Here is a 24,640-nt window from a genome sequence, read left to right as displayed (position 1 = left end):
TACATTTTTTTTCCTAATTTTGTGCTCCATCTCGAGTCATAAAGATTTTTTCACCAACATTTCTTGTTTAAAAATATTTACAGAAAAATCCACTAGCCACGATAGATGTAGGGGCCATTAATAATATGTAATATCTACAAAATAAATAAATAATTCGAACGTACACTTCGGTTAGGAGTTTGCCAAAGCACCTCCTTCTATTTGTGGCGTTTGTCTTGATGTTGTTCCACAAATGGAGGGAAATACAATTTTAAGCCGATTCCGAACGGCAAATGGTTTTTATGAGGAGCTGTTTCTCATGGCAGAAATACGCTGGGAGGTTTGCCGTTGCCTACCGAGGTCATATTATTATTAGAAAAAAATGTTTCTATCATTTTGATGTTTCAAGCACGGAGATTCGAACCTATATCTATACTAATATGTAATATAAATATTTTGAAAGGCGTTTTTTCCTGTTCGCACACAAAAGCTTTATTTTTTTCCAAATAAACAAGACTGTCGTCATAAAAATGTTTTTGATAACGCCATCTTTTTAGTAAGTTAGTTGGAAGTTAAATCCCTAGCTGGCTTCCAGTGAAAGATTGGTGACATTCGGTTCAGTGGAAGTGAGGTTATTACGTCTAAAGTGTTAGTATGTTTGTGTCATCGATACTAAAATTTGTTTCGAACAAAGAGTTATATCAAATTTTGTTTTAAAATCGGTAAAACTTTTACCGAAACATTTGAATTGATGAAAAAAGTTTATGGTGACGATTGTCTATCTCGTGCCAAAGTTCATGAGTGGTTTACACGTTTCAGAGATGGTTGTGAGGACATAAATGACAATGAACATACGAGCCGCCCAAAATCAGTAATCACCGAAAACTCCATCAAAATTGTTCGTAAATTTATCAAAAATGAACCGAAATCATCGTTGAAATTCATGGACTCGGAGTTGAATATCTCCAAAGCATCGATTTATCGCATTTTAACTGTTCATTTGACCTTACGAAAGATCTTTGCACGTTTCATTCCACACAAGTAAGTTAACTGAAGACCTAAAATTACTCAGAATTCAAAATTCGAAAGACCTCATTAAAGAGGCGAGAAAAGATGAGAACTTCCTTTACAACATTGTAACTGGTGATGAAACGTAAACCTGAAACTAAGCGTCAAAGTGCCGAATGGAAGGCCCCGGATGAGCCACCACGTTCGCCCATGTTTAGAGAAGTCATTGAGTCGATGCTCATTTGTTTTTACGATTCCAAGGGAATTGTCCATCTTGGCGTTTTGAACGTTTGTTGCATCGCATTCGTCGAATGCGCCCTGAATACCACGAAGTAAGAAGCTGGCGCTTATTACATGATAATGCACCATCTCATCAATCCACTCTTGTGACTGATTTTTTGAGTAGAAATCGCATTTTAACCAGCAATATCTCACCGTATTCGAATGATATAGGTCCCTCTGACATCTACCTATTCGGGAAATTGCATTTGGACATGAAAGAAAAATGGTTTGCGTCCGAAGAGGCCATCCAAAAGGCTTGTACCGACATCCTGAAGGACATTCCGGTCAATTACCTGAAACATTCTTTCGAAAGGCTTTTCTTTCGAGGTCAGAGGGGACTATTTTGAATAAATAAACTCGAAACTCAGTCTTGTTTATTTTGGACTTCACCTTGTATGTGCACGCCAACACAGTAGCGCTACTCATGTGCAAATCACATATGAGATTGCTCTTCCGCTGATAACGCATACAGAATACAGCGTGAAGGAAGAGCGATGTAGGGGTACATAGTGGTATGTATGCATATAATAATTGCTAATGTTAATGTTAATGTTGAATTTTCTGCTCAATAACTAATATGTAAAGATCATGGAGAAACAGTGTAGGGAATAATGTTAAATCGTTAATGTTACCACAATGTTACTCCACAGAACAACTGGCATTGCTGTTAGCACTTATATTGTTTGTCTTTTATGAGTATTTTATGAGTGTTCAATGCATTAAATATTTCACTTTATATGCAAGCGAAAACGCGAGCACCAACTTGTGAATCAATAAAATAATGGTGCATGGCACACTTTGAGTATGTGGAATTCTGGGTATTTCCCCCCATCTGGGAGTGTACATTATTTTAGGCTTCATTTAATTTTGTTTGCTTTGATAATAAATATAATTATGTATTATCTTCCTTATACTTTATACCCACTTGTCGTATGCGTTCATCTTCGTCGCGATCCAAGCTCGATATGCTCTGACTTTGGCTCAGTTCAGAGCCTGTTTCGGAAGCACGAGAACCTGTTGAACAAAGTAAATAAATAAAAAACAAAAATTATATTATATTTAATAACACGACATCTAAATTTTAAATTTTCCTTTTGACAAAACAACAAGCACATAATCATGCAAGAATTCAAAGTAGTAACTATGTATGCATATGCAATTTATGCGACATAGTAGAGCGCGTAAATGCCACATACGTACCCTGTCGACTGCTTGATGTGTGGAAGCCTGTGCTCATGCCGCCAGCTGCACCAATGGAATGAATTAAATTGGATTTGTCGTACCCTTTGCACACGACCAAATGGATTTCATTGCCAGCATTACGCAAAATATTTACTGCGTCCTGATGCGAGGCGCCCAACAGTGAATTGCCGTTGACTTCCAGAAGACGCATACCAACCTGAAATGCACGCAACAAACAAAATATAAAATTTAGTGCAAATGCAAATTAACAGTTATTGAAAACGAAGTACATAAAATTGAAAAGTTTCAATAAACAACCAAAAAAAAAAAAAATGCCAGAAAAAAAGGAAACATTTTAGCGTAAACTTAGACACAAACTCACAGGAAAGTATTTTTCAATTTTTATTCAATTTTCCGCTATTCGCGCAAATTAACGAAAAAAAATATTTTTTTAATATGTCTTTGTTCGCTTAAAGGTCAAAATATTGCAATCCGTTGCTTAAGTTTCTTCAAACACATTTATAGCATAAGCAGCTCACACAAGCACCATAGAAATACATACCTTCAACCTTCCATCCCGTCTCGCTGCACCGACTGAATTAATTTTCGACACAAATACACCCTCATCGGTGGGATCAACTGGATTGCCGCGCTGACCATTAAGTCCGCCCTTAATGTGCATGCCCAGACGTTCGCCTTCAGCTTTACTAATGACGATTTCCTGTGATTTATAATAATAAACAGTTATAAATAAAAAGAATACAGCATAATTTCAAAAGCACTGCCACTTGCAACATGGTAAATATGTATGGACGTAACAATGAAGGATGTATTTTGGAAACGGAGGAATAACGAATGGAATGAAGTGAACGGTTTAAGCTAAATAAATATTTTGCAAAAATGAAAAGCGTAAGTATAGTATAAATTTCGGAGTATTTTACGTAATTCCCTTCTGTATTCGCGATAGCGCAAAGAAAATGAAAACATAATAAACTATTTGTGTAATGCTTAAGTATAGGATACAAAAATGTACTCGTACTAGTACATTGTCATGCCGGAAAAGGAGTGATTTAAGAGTGCTGGAAACATTTTACTGAAGTAGATAAGATTTTAAAGTACTTTGGATTGAATATTGAGAAATATTTTAAATCTTGCATCTTAAATAGTTAGTATGTGATTAAAAATTCAATACCAGGTACGGCAAGCTAAGCGTTACCAAATACACACCGCCAGTACGGTGTAGTCACCGGTCAACATCATCTATCCCATCTAATGGTAGGACGAAAAAACATGCTGTTCCGACGAGGAAGTGTTAGGACGAGGACGAGGAGTGTTAGGCGAGCTCATTTAAGGGGGCATGTGAATAGGTGACTAGTCTCGTGCAGAGTACCTTCACATGCCTCACATATCGCACCCTAAATACAAAAGGGTCACAACTCAAAATGTACCTTCTGCTCAAATATGAACGAGACGTTATCAATAAAACGGTCCGCGTATGACATATGGCAAAAATACATTTTTTGTTTTTTGGTAGGACTGTTATAAGCTAACATGGCAAATTTCAGCGTGATATGTCACATAGTTTGTTTTCTGTGCTACTGTAAACAAGTCAAGCTCGAGTGTGGAAAATTTTGAGTTGCGACCCTTTTGTATTTAGGGTGCGATATGTTGAGTCTGTCCGGGTCAATTCTGGATAGATAAGAGTTTAACCTGCTACAATATACTGAACGCAGTTGTGCCAAGCTGACGCGGAACTCACGAGGAAGTTGAAGCTCTTCATCTGCGATGGGTGTTGGTTGGATGACGATAACGGAAGTCGAGGGGGCGGGAGTTTAAGAGGTGGTAGGAGACTTCCGACAAATGTCGTTTAAGACCTGTCTATATGCTGTTTGGTCCTGATCAGTGTAATTTCAGATCTGCCAAGCTGGCTCAGCATACGTACAGCAAGTGAGTGCAAATAAAAGCTGCATAATTCAAAACTTTTCCTATCATTTGGTGTTGCATGGACGGATATATGAACCCGTGCACTTCCGAACCCGTGCAACTGCAAAAGAAACAGTTCGTCCTGAGGGAGTAAAGTAATTGTTGCGCTTGGTCGAAAGTGACCAACTTCTGCACATCGTACATAAATTCTCAAAATTGGGAAATTTTCATATATTTTTATCAATGAGTAAAAAAATTATTTCATCAAACAAAAAAAGTGTTTGGTCTGTTAAGTAGGTAACGCTTATCTTGTCGAACCCTGTAGTTAAAGTGACATATTTATACAAGATACTCGCTTGCTGAGTCCCTTGCGCATCCCCAACTAGTCTACGTGTATAAATATAATTTCTCCTGTCTTCACATGCACTTGAACGTTCTTTTTAAAATTACACCATTCTTAGTAAGATGCAGAATAGTTGAATTTCTAATATATTATATTCGAAATAATTGTGCGAAAAATAAGTGAAGACTACGTACTATACAGATATGCATATGTAATTAATATATGTAGGTATGTATAGTGTTACATTTTGTGCAAATTGTTCGTTTTCACTTGAATTCTCACACTCAAAGACTAGTAATAATTTTAACCGACTTTCTTCTTCGACTTTTCCTAAGGTGTATAAAAACCTTACTGACAGTAATTACACTTAACATTTAAAACTAAATTTTCGAATTCTAACTCGGTTTAGTCCTCAATATAAACCATGCAATTCAGAAAACCCCTTTATAACACGTTAATAAAAATGAAGGAATAAAACTAAACCAAAAACAAATTAATAAAACAAAAACTTAATTAAAACTTTGATCGGCCTTCGGCTTTCAATCTTACTGAACTCAACCATTAACTCAACAAAAATCAATTAAATTTTAAACACATTTATGAAGACATTTAGTGAATAATCGAAACAAAAAGCGGCTTACCTCAGTATGTAAAATTTCTACCTCAAACTTGGATATTGCAATTAAAAAAGGAAAAAGGTGTAAGTATTTTTTAACTGTGAAAAAACAAGCTATAAAAGCTAAATTTGTTTTGCGGTTTTGGCGAATCTGCTCTGTACAATAATTTGCTCTGGGATATTAATTGATATTATAAGTATGCATATTTGCATTTTTTTATGAAATTATTTATACTACAAGCATAGTGAAGCTTAAACTAAGTAGCTTGTGAGAGCGAAGAAAAACATCTTCGTCAAAGACAAAATGCTCACCTGGAAGCCAGGGGGCAATGGATCGTGTTGTATTGTCAGCTTAATGTCGTCGCCAGGCTTCAGCAGCTCCATTACAGCCTCCTGGTGGGTGGCACGCGAGATATCCACGTCATTCACCTTCAAAATTCTGTCACCCATTCGTAGTTTTTCACATTTATGGGCAATACCGTCAGGCACAATCTGCAATTAAAATAATAATTGGGTTAAAAACAAGCATAAAGCCAACGTGATTGAACAACCTTAGTAATACATAATTTTAATTGGGGTATAATGTAGTAGCCTTTAAATATCCTTTTGAGATTAACAGCGTTTTGCCATCGTAAGTCACTTAGCATAGCATTAACAGCTAACGAACATTTGTTCATTTACATTTACGCTGAAAGCGACAATCCTACGCAAGTTGGAATGAACAAATGAAAACTTTAGTAAACACTTGTGCAATTTATGACAGCATAGTCCAGCGCAAAACTTCACTGCATGCCAAAGCACAGCTAAACGAAGGAGAAGTGGGAGCGGTTATTATCCACTGCTGTTGTACTTACGTATGTATGTATGAATGTATTGAGTAAGGGTATATGTGTGTATGTGCATAAAGACTAAGTGGAGGTGACAACGAAAAATGCCGCTTATTAAAAATACGAGATGAAATATTTAAAACTAAAATTTCTCTGCGCATATTTTCTCTGGCAAATGTAAATGAAGTCGAATAATGTATATGCGCGAAATTAAAAGAATAAAGAGAAATGACTGCGAAAGGAGTCTCTAGTATACGGCGAAACTTTTAAAACATTTTGCACCCACAAACCCATCCACGTATACCCCAGAAAATTCTAGGACATACACATTAAATCACTAGTTTCGTACTAGCCGTTGGAAGCAGAGTATGACAGCTGCGACTCGTGACATTGGATGTCACTGAGGTCATTGAGGCCACACCAAATGGAAAATAGATGCAGAGTGATGCAAAATGATGGCAATTGAATGAAATAGAAATAATTAAAAAAATTATTTGAAAAATATCAAGCATAGTCTAAACGCCAAACAGCACTGCTTTTGCGCTAGTCTTGACCTGAGACAGTTCGATTTACTGCAATGTTACCTCCGCGTATATTGTTTGTGTAAATTTATTTTTAAAATTAAAAATCAGTCAAAGCTTAATGCCATGCTAGGGAGTCACTTAATAAAAGATCAGGTGCCAACTTTTAATAGCTTATGAATTGCATAAGCTTTGCTAACATATTTCGCATGCATTTCTTATGAGTATGGAGTTTAATGCATTATATTTGCATACATCTGTACTCATGTATGTATATGCAGGTACGTTTAGCTTATAAAAATTATTACAATACAAAGCGCAGGCTAAAAGTTCCTTTAGTAGGGGTGGGCCAGTGGACTTTCTATTTTAGAATATTGATGTAAACCAAGTATTAAAATCACGTTTATTTTGAGATTAAGAATAAAAATTCTTAAAATTAATAAAAAAAAACTTTGGAATAAGAACTAGTTAATAATAAAAAAATCGATTTTCGATTAAAAAAATATATCTGTCATACGAATGAGGGCGACTTGTATTACGCCAAATGCCTCTAATGAATAGTTGACGTTAAGGCTGTGAATTTAAATATTTTCTGTGTAATGTTAGCACGGGAAACCGAAATCTGAAATCAATCGTATTTGATATAAATCGGATAATTGTGAGATAATCTGAAAAACTATTGCATAGCTAACCTAAATAATAGCTAAAATGAGGCTATGTAATTTTTATTCTACAAACAGGTACTGGATATCAAAAGTAGTGATTTTATTTTTAAGCTACAAAATAATTAAAGTCGCGCTATGTTAGGAATATACATGTTTTTTTTTACAAAAAATGTCATGCCAAATAGGTCAAAATTGTTTCGTTTTATTGGTAGAAATATGTGCTGATAATACCATGCGGTACATGAAAAAAATAGTACCAATAACTAAAGCAGGGCTTTAAAAATGAATTTTCTCCTAATTTGTCATAGTAGGCCGAAACGTGTGTGATGATAATGATTGTTTATCCCATACGCAGGTTTGCCAAAATATTTTAATTCGATAGTCGTAGAGGGTATGGATCCCCTGAAAACATCAAAAATGGGTTATTTGATTCAAAATAATAAGAAATCCTCGGTGAAAAATCATTGAATATTGGAATACGGGATTTCTCACACAACTGTCTATAGCATTTTGACCAAATTGTAGGCATTCGTTAGCTCAATTCAATCTGTAGGGGAGATGCTGCGCCTCCTTGTTTAACCGCGATAAAAGCAATCCTGTCTTTCAAGTTATGCCAGATGACAGCAGTGCAAAATTTTATTATGATCGGTTGAGCAGTTAAAGCATAACTAACAAACAACTTCACTTTCACATTTACATTATTATTATGAATTGAGCTTCTCTCTTTCATCTGAAATTAGGTATTTTCCAATTCAAGCTCGGACTCAATTCGACATTTCCACGAGATACACTTTTTATGGAGAAAATTGGATGTTTTCTCTATTTAACTTGCTATTAACGTTTGAATCTTTTTTTTTTTTCAAATAGTTGCATACGTCGGTCCTGGCGTACTGCTGATAATCAACAACTTCAACAAACTGTTAACCTTCTAGTTAAGGTTTATGTTTGAAACTGCTTTTCCGAAAAAAGGATTTGCCCATTTATTTGTGTTTACCGTCAATTTGAATGTAGTTTTGGTGAACAAAATTTACGAAAAAGTATTATTACCGTCCCCTTTACACACCTTCGGCTTCCATGCTTTTGATTGTTGTCTTCTTGTAAACAGCAAAATGGGATTGAATTGTTGGATTGGCCTTTATAGATCAGGCATCTACCAAAATTATTTAAAATGTTTGGGCAATAGTTAAGGAAAATGCTCAAATGAAAACAAATATGGACGGCCAAACAGCTATATGAAGGCATTCTAACTAATGGTAGGGACTTTCATTGAATATATAATATTACATATAATAAATATTATAAATCCATACAATGCCGTTTGTTAGAATCGAATTGGTCAAATAGTTTCCAAGTTATGGCGATCACACATCTATTAGACAGACTGTATTTTATTTAGTTTGTTTATTAGTTAGAAACAATTCTGTGTCTAAAACTCCAGTTGGGATGTACAATTAAAGGTGCAATTGTTTCACTGTTGGGTTGATTATAGTAATAGGATGTAGACAACAATTTTACTTTTACAGTATGAGATACGAGTGAAAAACTTCGGTTGAAATTGGTTAAAGTCCTAACCTCATTTACTCTCAACAAAGTATAGGAAAAAAAGTATAAACTCTTAACAGTTTGGAGCTCAAATTAAGGGATTTATATTTACGTTTACATTAAACTAATTGATTACTCACATGCGATATAAATATCCCCGGTTCGTGTGATCCAAACGGCACACACGAATGATCCGTACCACCAATGATGCTGAAGCCAAGTGATCCTTTATTCTTGGGTAAGATAACTTCCTATAATTTGAATAAAATGGTACGATTGAACAAATGTGCCGGCTACAGTATAAATGTGAAATTATATTTACAATATTTTGATACATATTTTTTACAATTTACAAAAAAAAAAAGTAATTTTGATAAACTTTAAAAAAAGCTCAATGAATATCGTTGATGATGTGGGTGGAAATTGTTGGTGATATTTACAAAATACAATATATCGACTTTCATAACTTAATCCTACTGTTAATAAAAGCTTAAGTAATTGCATTGGATATGAAGTTTATTAGAATTATCTTTTCATGCAATGAGTGCTCTCGGCGATTTAGGTACGATTTTTCAGATGTGTTATGTATACAAAAAAAGGGCATATGCATTTGCGTATGTTTATATGAAAATATGTGCATATAATAGAGCAAAGAAATTAGGACACTTACAAATAAGCAGAGATAAATAAGAACTCGTATAAAATATATTATATAAAATATTTTTAAAAGTTCATTTCGATAAGACTTATACCAAAAAAACTTCAATTTTCCAACTATAAATTAGAATACCTTATTGCGAATTTTAGACTCTTGCAAAATAGTGTGACATTTAAATTTCATATTTATAGTTTCGAGAAAATGTTAAATGAGTTAAAAAACCTCTCAATGATTAAATTGAATATTATTAAAAAATATTTAGAATGAACCTTTTTTCTCTGATTTCCTTTGGAGTTCGGCAAAGTGAATACCAACGAAATGAAAAGAAACTAGTAAAGAAGTGATATATTCAGTTTGAAGCGAACTTTTTTTTTCCCACGCTTATTTTAGTAAAATTTAATTTGGACTGGTTGTTAATTTTTGAAATAAAAAAACACAAAGAGAGTCTACACAAAAATTTAGTTTTGATGTATAAAAAGTGGGCATGGTCTTTATCCGATCTGAATAATATTTATTTGTACCGAGTTTTATGAAGCCGTTATCAAGGTATTACTTGTACGCATTAACCCAAAAGTGCGAGTAGCACCGCCTATTTATCAAAATTTTACTTGCGTCGCATTTCTTTGACCTTTGTTAGGTTCATTATTTGCACTATTTATAAATTCCTATTTTATCTATAACCATGATATTAAGTTTTTATTCGTTTTTTTTTTGTTTTTTTTTTTTTGTTTTTTTGTTTTTTATAATATAATAAACTTTATATGGCAAAGGGGTGCGGTTATTGACTTATCACGCCCATTTTCAATAAATACCAAACACCTTGGACATAGAAGTGTATGTTTATGCATCACGGGTGCCATGAGTACAAATTCTGCTGATGCCCTGTTTTTGGCACCTAATGATGACCTGATACCCACAGTTTCATTTGGAAGGAAATTTGATGTCAGATGGGGCAATGGAGCAATCCAGAATGCATTCAGGGAGGTTTGACGGATATTTTCTTTACCGATGGGTCCAAGAATGATTCACTATGCTATGGGGGGAATGGCAACTGCTTTCCAAACAGAAGTTTTTGCCATCCTAAAAGTAGCCGAATGGATAATCGAGAGGAGATGGAGCGGGAAACAGATTGGAGTCTTCAGTGACAGTCAGGCTGCATTGAAGGCCTTGGAGAACGCGAAACAAATCTCAAAGATTGTTCAAGAATGTAAGAAGAAGCTTAATTCTGTCGCAAGACAAAACAGGCTTGTACGTACACTCCAGTGTTCAAGGAAACGAAATTGCCGACGAATTGGCCAACCGTGGATCAGCGGTGCCCCCACAGGGGCCAGAGCCAATAATCGGAATCAGTCCCGCAGGAATCAAGAATTGGATCAGCGATTATGTAGGCAATCTACATAAAGAGCGATGGTCCGGTCTGGAACGTTGCAGAACTGCAAAGTGTTTTGTGACAAGTCCGAACAGAAAACTGTCAAACTTTCTACTAAAACTTAGAAGGAAAGATATTCGGTTGATGGTCGGCATCATTACAGGACACAACCCATGGGGTCAGCATATGGCCACCATTGGAATCATCGAGAACCCGGTATGCCTGTCATGCTTGGAGGAGACGGATAGCACTGACCACCTTCTCTGTGAATGTCCTGCCTTTGCTAGAGCAAGGCTACGAGTATTGGGTTCTGATGTCATGAGAATGAGTAATATTCGTTCCGAGGATATTTACAGATTTACCAAAGAATCTGGAAAATTCTCACAGGACTGACTATCTCTATCTCTGTCTCTATTCTTTCCTATCTCTTTCTCTGATACTTTTCTCCTTCCCTCCTTGACTATCTACCCACTTGGGGAATAATAAATATATTATTTTCTCGGTAGATGGCTGTAGTGATCGATATCTCGTAAAGTATCGAACAAACAATTTGAAGTTTATGCTCGTTGTCAAGGTGATTCTTCTGCTGTTTTTTGTTTGTTCCACTCAGTTGTGAATTATAGGGTGTTAACACAGGAAGTCAACAAAGAGAAAATTCGGTACATTTTACAGTTTTTCTTTGATAAAGGTAAAAATGCAAGCCAGGCAGCTGAAATCGAGAATGGTTCTTATGGACCGATACAGCAACAGCTCATTACGTGCAAGTTTGATGGACGTTTTCGTTCATTTTGTTCAGGCATTTTCGATGTTAAAATGCACCTCGCATATATTATATATGTCTATATCTATATCGATTGCTTTATTCTATAAAATACAACCGTTATGTGAACAAAATGCAGAAGTGCGCGCAGTGTAAAAAAATACAAAGCAAATCGTTGGAAGCGCGGCTTGTGAGAAAAGCAATCACTGTTGGAATAAATTCTCATGACAATATGTAGAATCACAAACATATCACGGCAATGCACACATTCAACTTACAAACGTAATTTGCCTATACATACATACATATGTACATATGTTAGTATTCACGGCAAGTGAAACATGAAACCACGTACTGAAAAAGATACTTCGCGAATGCCATGGCTTTAAACGTCGATGGTATTACATTAACAACAATAAAAGGAGTATGCAAAAGCAGCATCGACTGTTGCAGCAACATCCCTAAAGTCAAAAACACATCATCACAGGCAATCCACTGGCTGCTACGATTGCGAACTTGGCATTCAGGCGCGCTCTCAATTTCAACATGGCGCTTACAATCGGTATATATGTTTAGTTTTTAGGGTAGTTCGATCGTGTATCAGTTCAAATTTTTTCGCCACATGGAGAGCTGTTTCTTAAACCGTAATGCAATTGCAAATCCATGTCGCGAGTGACGCAACAAAATATTGTCATGGAAACCCCCAAGTATATCTAAATAGTTCAGTAACAAAATTGCAGAAGATGACTGACTTCAGACTAGAATATCTCATACAATTTCTAGATTAAAATAAAAGTTTAAAATTGGTAATAGTATTACTTAACGAAAAATTACTAATAAAAAAACATGATAGGCGTTGCCTAATGTTTGTTCGTTTTAATTCTGTTTCGATATTAAAGATGGTTTATCAATCACTAGAATACTCAGCGAAGTCATGCGAAAATTACATAAAAGTAGTAAACATTTATAATTAAATATTGTAAATTCGAACCATTAAAACGGGGTGAACGCAAAAAAAGCTTAATGACAGAACTGTGAAACTTTTTTGAAGCAGATTTTCTTTAACGGAGTAAATGTAAATTCAATTAAGATTAGAAAAATTAAGAAGAACCAGTTTTACTTAAAAAAAAATAGCAAACAATTATTAATCAAGCTTGTGCGTTCAAATTAGGTGTTTGATCTTTCTAGACAACCCAATATTTTCTGCCGAGCTATTTGAAGTCATGTACAGTCTGTTACATAAGAGCGTGGTCACTGTTACGCGTAGATAAAAAATCAGAGCGTCCTGTTTCTTTTTCTATGACATAGAGCGCACGTCAGTCCTACATGCTTTTTCTAAAAAGTCAGCTGTCTGTCAAATTTAGTTTTCAATTGAGTGGTTTTGTTTTTCGAAATGAGAGCTGTTTACGTGTCTCGCTTTGAGGCAATTTTTCTATGTTTGCATGAAAAAGGGCCCAAATTAACGGAAACTGCTGCTGCGAAATATATGGGAAAGTCGAAGCAGTTCGTTAGCAAGTGGATAAATCGCTATAAAAAGGTCGGTAACGTTGAAGATTTTCCTGATCGGAAATGCAAGCAAAGTCTCAAAAAAAGACGAAAAAAAGATTCTCGCATTGTTCTCGAAAGATCCAACTTTGACTTTACGTGGAGCTGCTGTGAAATTCAAAACAAGAGGTGTTGACATATCTTACGGAACGATTCGCAGGCACTTGCTTGCCAATAAACTGAAATATCGCAGTACTTTGGAAAAACCAATGTTGAGTGCAAAACACGTTGAAAAACGAGTGGAATGGGCAAAGGAAGGATGCTTCAACGGACTGCTAAACACCCCGTCAAGGTCCATGTTTGGGGGTGGTTCTCAAACAAAGGTTTCGGTACTTTGCTCTTATTTACCGATAATTTAAATGCCGAAAAAGTGAATAAAATATATTAAAAGGCTTTGTTACCATCTGCTAAGCAATGGTATATCAAGAAAAATCAAAGCTGAATCCTTCAAGAGGACAACGATCCGAAACTTCGAAGTCGAGCGTGTAGCGAGTGAAAGGCGCAAAACGGAGTTGTCACTTTAGATTGGCCATCTCAGTCACCGGATGCAAATCCCATAGAAAATGTGTGGACTCTAATGAAACTGCAGCTTCGCAGACGCAAGCCATGTAATTTAGATCGACTTTCTCGACAAATTCGGAAAAACGGAAACGAAAATAGAGTGCAGAATTCGTTACAATCTAAAAAGTATTGAGGAATTGGTACTCCATAATGAAGCGCCCACAAAGTAACAATCAATTATTGTTGCTTTTTATTTCAATTTGCAGTCTTAAATCACTTAAAAACTCTGGTTGTACTAAAGAATTAATTGTTTTATCTTCAAGAAGCACTGGTAATCTAACCGCGGAGGTATCTAATTTCTTCTTCCTCTGAATAAAGCATTTGTCGAAAAATTATGGACTACCCTAATATGAGTTGTAACCATTTAAATATGATATTCATATGTTGTTGTAACTATAATAAGATAACAAATATATGCACATAGCATTCATACGGCTGATAAAATATGTTCACCCACCCCACATATGACGCCTAAATCGCGAGAGTAACACCACCGGCTGTGCCCCAGGCCTCGTCACTTCAGCCGTAAGATGTGGTAAATATTAAATATTGATCATATGAGCGTTACTCCGACTTATTCTTTTTGAACTGCACAGCGGAAAGCGCAAACCACAAAAGAAGCAATCATTTCACCATACTGATTTTTTGTTGTTGTGTTTATATGTATACGAGTACAATAAGAAAGTGTATACTGAAGTCGCACAAATGCAATCATAAAATCGAAACTCTAGGGAGCTCAGTCACTCTTGCAACAGGTCAATTTGTACCCTGCAGGGAAAACATAAAATTTCTGATTTAGCCCTATACCAGTAACGAATCAATTAGCTGGTTATGTTGCATCTGTTTTCAGAGCCGGAAAAAAGAAAAAAAAGGCTTTGTCGGTCATCATTATCACAGATGCATGAGTTGAGTATGGAAATACTGGATCGGGTCGCATTGGGATTCCTTGATTGTGTCACCTCTGAATTTCAATAAAAAATATAACTTAAGGAAAGTGGATTTCCTTTCGATTAAAACTAAAATTATTTCAATTCCATTAAAAAAGGGATGCAGTGGGGCACGACCAGCACTTCTTATGATTTTGGCGTGTAAAAAAGAAAAAACCGCGCACTAGCCCAAGGTATAGAGAATTTAGAAGGTGTTAACTGACTCTCAGCGATTTTGGAGTAATCAGCTGATTTGCTGACGCAAAAGGGGATGTGGCAGCGGTTTGTTACTACAAAACTGAGATGTTGTTAGTGATATACGAAAAAACTCAACACAACCTACACTTTTGTTACTACTTTGCCATCTGAACGACTGAAATTAGCGTGTAAAATGAACGGACAGAATTCTGCTGCGAAATCCCTTATGACTTGGCAGCCGAAGTTACTCTCACAAATACTTCGGACTGCCAAACCGTGTAAACTATTATCCTTGGCACTAGCCATGGTTACAAAATGCACTAGACACTTACCAGTTCGAAGCTAGCGGATTTCTCTTCAGGATGTTTATCAGAAAATTAAAGGCGTTGACATATGAGCTGTGGTACATCCTCACTTTAATGGAAAATGTGTTCTCCATTACACCCGCACGCTTACATGCATAATAAAGGCAAATGTGCACACTTTCACCTTCCTTCCGGTAAATTTTGAAAGTTTTTCTTTTGCCTTCTTTTAAATTCTTCGACATCACTCAATTATGTGCGAAAAAAAATGATGGCTGCCAAATCAAATTATTTATTTATTATTTAATTAAATGCAATATACAGGCGGTTCCATGTAGTTTGTGACAGTTTGGTGAGATTTTGGAGCACTTTCTTTGAAAATGCTGTTGAAAACACCATTTCCGTCAACGATGAGCACTACAAATGGCATGGACTTGGAGGGTCTTTGGTTTCAGGAGGATAGCGCGCCATGTCACACAGCTCATACTACAAACCATCTTTTGTGCGCCAAGCTCGGCAATCGTGTTATCAGCCGTCTCGACGACTTCAATTGGTCGTTAGGGCTTTTCTATGCGAAAAATCAGTTAACAATTCAGGTACTTATAGTAAGGCGAATATCGAGCAAACCATTCGTGAGATGGAATCAGAAACCAGTACCTAGCCTTAGAAAAATTAGTTAACAGGATGTGCTACTGCCTAGCCCACCAAGGCGGCCACATGAATGTTTGTATGTTGACCGTTTGTATAAATATTGGAAATTATCGCTTTTTCGAATAAATCAATGATAAATCGAAATTAAATTATGTGTTCATTTTCTTTGATTTTTCAAAAGAAAACACTCGTATATGAATTTCCATGTACATCTATTGTTACCTGTTTAGCTAACCACTATTAGAAAAAACCAAGTAAACAGAGACTGCAGGTGTTTGGTTGCTACCCAGAGTATACTAATCCGTATTCGAAACTCATGGACTGCTTTATGCGAAAGAAAATACTATATATTAATCGAAATAATCAATTCTGGCACAGCTTTCGTAAATAGCACTCAAAAACTTTCAGCGTGGTTTCATCTAGCTTGGGGGAGGTACAAATATGTATGTATAGACTCTATTAGCAGTACAATCTTCGAGTGTGTCTATGTGACAATGGTGTTAAAGAATGAGGCAAAATTGAAATCATTAGACTTTTCTGATATTTATTACTAATTTGACAGAATCAATTGCAGTCTTAGGTGAATAATAAAATCCTTAACAATATTTTAGTGCACTTTTTTCTAGAGTTAGAATACCTTTAAAGTTTAAACCAAACCAAACTACTTGACAGCACCCGAAAAGAAGGCAAATCACATCTAAGAACTAACATCTTGGAATTTCAATCCAATGGTTGCAATCAAATGACTAACAAGAAATTAATAAACAAGAATGGTGTGTAATGTTACTGAGGGCTCACAAAAAATTATTCCAATTCTTTGTTACTTTTGAATCTAATTAATAATTTGAAAACTACCTTAACACCTATGCAGAAATGCAGAAACCAGCATAAAACCACCAACAATTTAAGCCTGGAGATCAAGCGAGGTATAACTCTTGCCAACAGGTGACACATGTTGTAGGCTTGAAAGTCGATCAAAAATCAGATACTTTTCAAATCTTTCATAACGACGTACAATTTTCGGCGCAGAAACGTGAAAAAATATTTTAAGCAATTAAAATATGTCATTAAACCTTATAGCCTTAAGCCTTAAGATATGCTTTTAAATTTCATACACAGTGCGTTTAATAACTATAGCACTTTTTGAAAGGTTCTGACAATTTATAATTTTTTTTTAATTTCTTTACTAGATTTTCTATAAAAGTATAGGTCAGGAAGCATAGGGAAGGACCACCCCGAGCCGTTTGATACCAAACGAGATTTCAGACAGGGTGACTCGCTGTCGTGTGACTTCTTTAACCTGATGTTGGAGAGCATCGTACGAGCCGCAGAACTTAATTCCGTGAGGCACAATTTTTTATAAGAGCGTACAATTGTTGGCGTATGCCGATGATATCGACATCAACAAACGCGCTGTTAGTTCTGCCTTCTCCAAACTGGATAAAGAGGCAAAGCGAATGGGTCTGGTAGTGAACGAGGACATCAAACAAACAGTCGGCGCACTCGCGTATCGGCAGCCACGTCAGTTGACAGTTATAATTTCGAGGTTGTAAAAGACTAAAGCATTAACACCGATAACAATGTCAGCCTGGAAATCCAACGTAGAATCTCTCTTGCCAACAAGTGCTACTTTGGACTAAGTAGATAACTGAGCAGTTAAGTCCACCTGGTGGTACCAGAGGAAGAGGAAGGCCTCCTCTGCGTTGGAAAGATCAGGTGGAGAAGGACTTGGCTTCACTTGGTGTGTCCAATTGGCGCCGGTTAGCACGGGAAAGAAACGACTCGCGCACTTTGTTAAACTCGGCCAAAAACGCGTAAGCGGTTAACGCGCCAATTAAGAAGAAGAAGATAGATCATACTCCTACAAAATCCATAAAAATCCTAGTTTTATACTTTGTACATATAACTTCTCATATCTCCAAACCGTTAGTTGCGAAACCACGATTATTCAGATTCTTTGCTTCTTTCAGTCTATCTTATTCCTCCGTAAATATTTCGAATTAGTTTTCTGTATATATACCGTACATTAGATTTTTATAACTATGTTTACATTATAACCGCAACAATAAATAGCACTTTCAGTATATTGGAAATTTTCATAAAAGTTAAAAACTATATTTGATCAGTCCTGTAACAAGGTCTTGCGAGAAAATGTAATCAACGCCAGGTGAAGTAAAAAGTTCTCGCCACTTTTCGCTTATTCCCTTTATTACGACGATAAAATTAACATAGCCATAATTATCCTTATGGCAATGGTTTCAATTTACTGACTAATCTTCGAATACGCTCACAAAGAAGCTGGTCCAACTCGCCGATACTTATGATTTTACAAAACTTATAAACATCTCCGATTGGCCCACTATAACTGAGTCGTTGAAATCACCGGTTTGCTGTTGCATTTAATACTGTATTGAGTCCATAGAAAGTACAATTTTTGGGCACTTGCTTCGACCTTTCAACTTGGTCGAAGTGGTAATGAAAAATGCATAGATTTTTTTCTTTTCTTTTTTACCTTTATTTTGGAACACTGTAACACACAATTGGCTTCGCCAAGCAACAAACCATAAAAAAAACTATTTCTCAAGCGTGATTTCCACTTTGAAGCACTGTATAGTACGAGGGTCGTTTGATAAGTCCATGCAAAGTCAGAGAGGTGGCACTACTGAGGCATATCGAGGTTATGTTTAGTTAGGAGCACCTCTTGGAAGAACACAAACCAAGTGTCAGCCAAATCGGTCTATTTCTTTATGTTTGTCATTCATTTGAAGTGAAGAATTCGAGTGATTTCCCTTTTCTATCACGACAACGCACCAGCTCACACCTCAGCAGTTTTGGTCGCAAAATTAATGGAGATAGGGTTTCAACTTATTTTACATCCCGCCTATTATCCAGAATTGGCTGCCTCGGATCCTTCTATATTGGACTAATTTCTTTCCCTAATTTGCAGAAATGGTTGGCGAGAAAAAATTTTATTCAACCGAGGAGGTGATTACAGAAACATTACTATTTCTGAGACTGGCGCAACTCCTATTATTCGAAACAATATTCGGATCAACAAAGTAGAACAGCGTTGGACGAAGTGTATCAATCTAAAGGGAACTACGTCTTTGTCATGGACTTTTTAAACGACCCTCGAAGCAGCAACCTCGTGCAATGAATCCGATTGTAGATACATATGTATACTCGTACATCGTGAAATACCGCTCAGTAATGACGTATAGTAGAAAACATTGAGAACTTTTTACTTCACATACTTTTTACTTTCAAAAAATCTAAATAATTGCACTCATTCACAAATAATTTTCACTTTGAAGCCATTTCCTATTGCTCTAAAAAGTGCAATGGTTTCAAAGATATTAAAATCGTAGCGTTTTGGAGTGCATGAATATGGAATAATGTCGATGTAAATGGTTTACGTTTCTCAGCGAATAAAAACCAAATATGCGCTAAAAAATTATATATACAAGGTGACGCAAAATTAATCATCAGTTTTGTTTTGGAATAACTTTTTTACTAAATACAAAAAAAAACATAATTTTAAGTGAAGGAAATATTTATTTACGCGCTCCATTACTTGTTTCTTTCTATACTGCAGCTGTATAGTTCACAAGCGCCAAATATGATTGACGTACGGCGCCATTTGCAAAAATTATAAATTTTCTGATAGGGCGATTAATATTGCACTACCTTTCATAAGGTTATGGTAAGTATTTAACTTTCTTTTCCCGGTGTTTAGTATAGTAGTCTTTATTATGAAGCTCCTCATTTCAATAATATAGAAAAAATTCTCAAGCTTCGAATAGCAAGAAAAGATAAATCGGATAAAGCGGTAGTGCCCATACAGGATCTATACAAGGTTTTTCAACAAGAACTTGGTTTTCAAGACAAAATAAAACAAAGAATTTAGATGAAAATGATTAAAGTGTTTATCACACTGGAAAGCGTAAGGTTTGGCCATAATAAATGAAAAATTATATCAACCAAATACCCAGGACAGCAGTTACAGATATCGATTTTTTCATAAGAAATCTCAATCACTTTTTGGCAAAATGGTGGATCTATTTTGTTAACCACATCAAGGATTTTGAGTTTTAAAGTAACATTGGATTCGATTGGCTCCCTGTGAACTCTTTAACATAGCCTTACAAAAAATTATCCACTGGCGTTAAATCGCATGATTGAGACGGTGAATTAACAACTGAATTTTTTTGAAATTATGCGGTCGGTGACTGTGATATTCCAGCCAAATGTCAGTGTTTTCCTTTTTTCCTTAAACGTCCAAAATTTAATTGTTAACATCTTTCGCTGTTGATCATAACCGAATTTCCAGCCGAATTTGAGATAAAAAACAAAAATGGCCAAATCACACCTTCAGACTACATCCGATGTTTTCAGTTGAACGGCCCAGTCAAACACTCGTAAATCAAGCTAAAATCATAGCACATTATGTTACGATTACGTTGACAGAAAATATCACGAATTTGCAGATCAACCATTTTCATAGTGGATTTTTATTTTTTAATGCGTTTTTCGAGCAATATTGAATTCATTGTAACATTTGCGAAAGTTTCTACTATGTAGATGTCAAGGAATCAAATGTCAAAACTGTTGCCCATATTGAGAAACAGAGTTCTTGTTGAAAACCCCGTTTAAGAAACCAAAGGTGTGGATGAAAAGAGATTCTCCTTTAAACTTTTAGCTTTCTCAGAGTACAGTCTTATACTTTGTAGTTTAAACTAAAATGTAGGTTGCCCGATTAAGACCAACCACCCAATATTTATAACAAAAACACGAAGATTATTAGAAAACATCTGATGTTTTTATTGAAGTAAAGTGTATACACATGAATTTTATGTATAGAACGAAATATGCGATGATAAATGGCTACCTCACATCTGATTACTGCGAACGATAATGGATCTTTGACAAGTTCTATGCGTTCTACGTCCAGGCAATTATCCACGACTAAACCTGAATGTTCACATATGACAGCGGATTAACAACGTTGTGTGTTCTGATAGAAAAAAGTGGCCCTAAATTGAAAATGGGGGTCTTAAGGGAACAACCATTACGAATATTAAAATAAATGCAATGCATACATTAAGACATTTGCACACGCACATACAAGAAATAAATTCAAATCGCATCGAATAAAGCATTTGAGAATACATTTTATCATTCCTTAGCAATATGCAGTTACTTACAACAAATTTGTATACAAAACACATTCCATGCAAAAACTATTACATATGTTCAAAACTATCCACCTAGGTTTAGTAGATAATAAATGTATATGTATCAAAATCTAAGTGTATAAGTGCAAAACCAGACTTAAGTATTTAAAAAATATTGGGTTGTCTGAAAATCTCCAAAACAAATGATGACCAATCGATGACTTTCAATGCAAATATCTCAGGCAACATACTAGTTACTACCACTTCTAGTGGAAACATTCTGTAAATTAATTTAAAACTCGCATTTGAATATACAGTGGCTCCCAAAAGTATTCGGAAAAAGTGTTTAACGAACAGAAAATAGCAGCAATCTTTCAAGCTTTATTGTATTATGCAAAATCTTATCCAATTTCAATTACATATTGTACTTTATTGTGAACTAAGCTTTACACCGCAAACTTTACCGACGCTCTTTGTTTGCACTCGTACAGTCTCCACAAGATTGCATATTATACATTACCACCTCCGCGTTTAACTGCACATATTGTGTTTTTGTGCTGACCAAATTCACCAAAGACTACGAGTACATACAGAACGCAAGGATGATAGATTTACCAGGTTTGGATATTAACTAAGGTGAAACAGAAAATTGTGCGAGCAACTTCGACTGCCACGTCACATGAGTACTTGGCAGTCAAATTCTGCCCGCTCATTTCACACGTATTCACACAATCGTCCAATTAGTCGTTGTTCAGACCATAGATAACTAGATGTGAAACTTATTCATTTTGAGAGAGAGCGCGCCCATGCGGACGTTTCAAAACTTGGCAGCACTCACACATTATGGGATTTTGAACAGCTGATAGGCGAAATGGCAGACTGCCAGAAGAAACGCGCCAAAAATAACAGACGAAAACAGTTCGTTTTTGCTTAATGGGGAAATGACGTGTTGAAATGTTTATAATTATTTGTCGTAAAATTAATTCAATTGAAATGTAATAATTTGAATTTAAGTGAGTTTGTAGAATCCAAAGCTCGTTATATCCTTTTCGACTTTTACTTTTAATTAGTCTTATGTACATAATGTAATTTTATTGAAAACTGTGTGTTGGTTTATGTAAATTTGTATATACATACGTAAATATTCTATAGTTGAAAAGCGTAGGTAAGGGAACTGAATTTGTGTTTGAGATATTTTCAAAAATTAAAGGTAATCTGCTTTAACTTATTCTGTTCGTTGTTTGAGAATAATCGCAATAAGTCATGTTTTAAATTATAACTTATGTTTTTCGCGTTCATTACTTTATTATTATTAAATTACTTTTGTATTTCAGTTTTAAATAATTTCATTTACATATAAATTTTTAAATTTTTTGCTTATTTATGTACATATTTCATACGGATTGTGCTTATTTTTAGTATATGTAACTGTTTACGAGTGATATAAGGCTATTGGGCAACCGCACACTAAATACTAACCTCAATGGTGGTGTGGAAACTAAAAATTCCAGACCTTTGGTTCAAAAATACCCAATTCATATTTCTACCGGTGTGGCAATATTGGAAAATGTTATAAAAAATGCACATTTTTCAGCGCTCTCACGAGAAAAAGAGTTTCACATCTAGTCATCTATGGTTCAGACGGCAACGAAGCAACATAAGCGAAGCCGTGCCGATTTTTTTCGTATATTGTATCACCAACACAATCTCACAATCTACTTCAGCCTATCAGCTGATTCTCTCAAATTCGATGAGAGCCGGTTAACGGTCTGATATTGGCTATGCCGTTTTACCATGTACAGAACGATCTTATATGATTACCGCGTGGCGAATTTTACAGCATTTAACGGTACTTTCCGAATGCCGGTTGCCTGCTAAAATTCCAAATACTTTTGTGACGAGAATTCAGCTCATTTACAGTTTAAATTTTCTTGTGTTGCTTCTTGGAAATAAAATTTAAGATATTTTTGTTATAACTACAAAAAATATTTTTTTTTCAGTTTTATGAAAATTAAGTTCCGCATGTTTTTGTGAGCTATTGTGATGAGAATTTAGATCAGCTAAAATTTTATGTAGTTCAGTTATAAAATTTTATTTTTAATATTTAATTTTTTTTTTTTGCAAATGCAACCTAAGATTTTTTGTTATAATCATAATTTTTTTTTACTTCAAAATCGAAGTAAAACATGATTTTTTCGAAAATATTTCTAAGAAAAAAAGTTCACGCACATTTTTGTGAGCCACTGTGGGATTTTTTAAATATTTTAGTCACATTTTACTTGCACTGTAATTGCGGCTTATCTTTTGTCTCCATGAAGTAAAATTGAGTTCAATAGAGGCCTCAAGGCGCTTGAGCTAATTCTTGCCCTTAGAAGTTCGTTCTATTCTGATAAACTAACGACTTCGCCCGAAACGGGACCAAACGAACAAGAAATCAACTATCAAAAATAAAATAAAATTTGTTACTGAACTTTTCAGACAACCCACTAATTTTTAAGATTTTTTAGTTATACATTTTTTATTAAAAAGTTGCCAATGTACATATGTAACGAGTGCTCAGATAAGTTCACTTACAAACGACTTGCTCATAAGTCCGGTTTTACATTTGAACACTTCTTTTATAAAAGTTTTAATATTTACTTAACGTTTATGTGTATGTAACTAATAACTAAAGTCTATTTATAAAAAACCTTTACTGCTATATTAAATACATTAATGTTATGTTAAAAGAGTTAGATGCTCTAACTACTTGAAGAATTATTAAAAAAAAAAACCATAAACCACTGAAAATATTCGTGAATGAAAGTTGGTTATTCGATATGGGTGCGCCTGAAGCATCCAGTTAGAAATTGAAATTTTTTAATAACATTATTTACAAAAACATGTGGGTTATGTAATTAATTAGGAGTCCCACATGAGAAATGGACCGGAGTCAAAGAGTAGGCAGATGGATGCATGGAAAAGTGCAATCAAAAACTAAAAATTCAATACAGCTTCCCGCATTTGGCGAATACCGTGTGATTTCAAAGTGTAGCTCTGCAACTGTTTTTTTTTTTTTTTGCATTTTTTACTCTTTTTTTGTACGTCTGTACTGTTCTAATACATTTTCGTACGTTTTGTGCTCGCTTGTGAAAAGTATTTTGTGTTTTCTTCTTTTTTTCTATTTTTTGATAATCACCTCACTGATCAGTGGCTCCGCTAAATGGTTATCGGTGACCCGCGTCATTACGGTTTCCGTAAATGTGGATTTTGTGATCGTTTCGGTAATGCGACCCAGCTCCGTGGGCGCTGCCGGGAACATAGGCAGATCTGGAACAGCTTTGTTCACCGTTACGGTGACCGAGGGTCCAACACCCACCTCGTTGCCACGCGCCACATTCACCTGATGTTGACTGCCACCGCTAAGGAAATGTGCCGGTATCATCGCTTGGAAATCTTCACTTGTCAGCGGGCGGAGCGGCGGCACCTACATAGGGTGCAAAGTAATTCCCAGCATCAGAAGCATTTTACATTACAATTTTAAATATATAAATATATTTTTTTATCAATTTTGGTAGATTTTCAATGAGGTTTCATTGCGTTTCGTTTCGTTTGATTGATTGGTTTGC

General features: G+C 35.4%; 1 protein-coding gene across 13 annotated transcripts in view; it reads right to left on the bottom strand.

Annotated features, from left to right (window-relative positions):
• LOC128871949 (protein lap4) overlaps nucleotides 1-24,640 on the bottom strand; it is a 239,552-nt gene that overhangs the window by 76,974 nt on the left and 137,938 nt on the right. For 12 of the 13 annotated variants that reach the window (XM_054114140.1, XM_054114144.1, XM_054114148.1 and 9 more), the window contains 6 exons: nucleotides 24,211-24,498; nucleotides 9,029-9,139; nucleotides 5,646-5,825; nucleotides 3,014-3,172; nucleotides 2,470-2,668; nucleotides 2,195-2,283 (listed from right to left, as the gene is read on the bottom strand). In XM_054114140.1, the coding sequence (XP_053970115.1) occupies nucleotides 2,195-2,283; nucleotides 2,470-2,668; nucleotides 3,014-3,172; nucleotides 5,646-5,825; nucleotides 9,029-9,139; nucleotides 24,211-24,498 (1,026 nt within the window). The remainder of the gene's footprint in view (nucleotides 1-2,194; nucleotides 2,284-2,469; nucleotides 2,669-3,013; nucleotides 3,173-5,645; nucleotides 5,826-9,028; nucleotides 9,140-24,210; nucleotides 24,499-24,640) is intronic. The other variant, XM_054114146.1, reaches the window with a different exon arrangement.

Source organism: Anastrepha ludens, chromosome 2 (assembly GCF_028408465.1).
Source record: "Anastrepha ludens isolate Willacy chromosome 2, idAnaLude1.1, whole genome shotgun sequence".
Classification (NCBI taxonomy): Eukaryota; Metazoa; Arthropoda; class Insecta; order Diptera; family Tephritidae; genus Anastrepha; species Anastrepha ludens.
The sequence above is the reverse complement of the archived record's forward strand: the minus strand, read 5'-3'. Positions and strand labels throughout refer to the sequence as shown.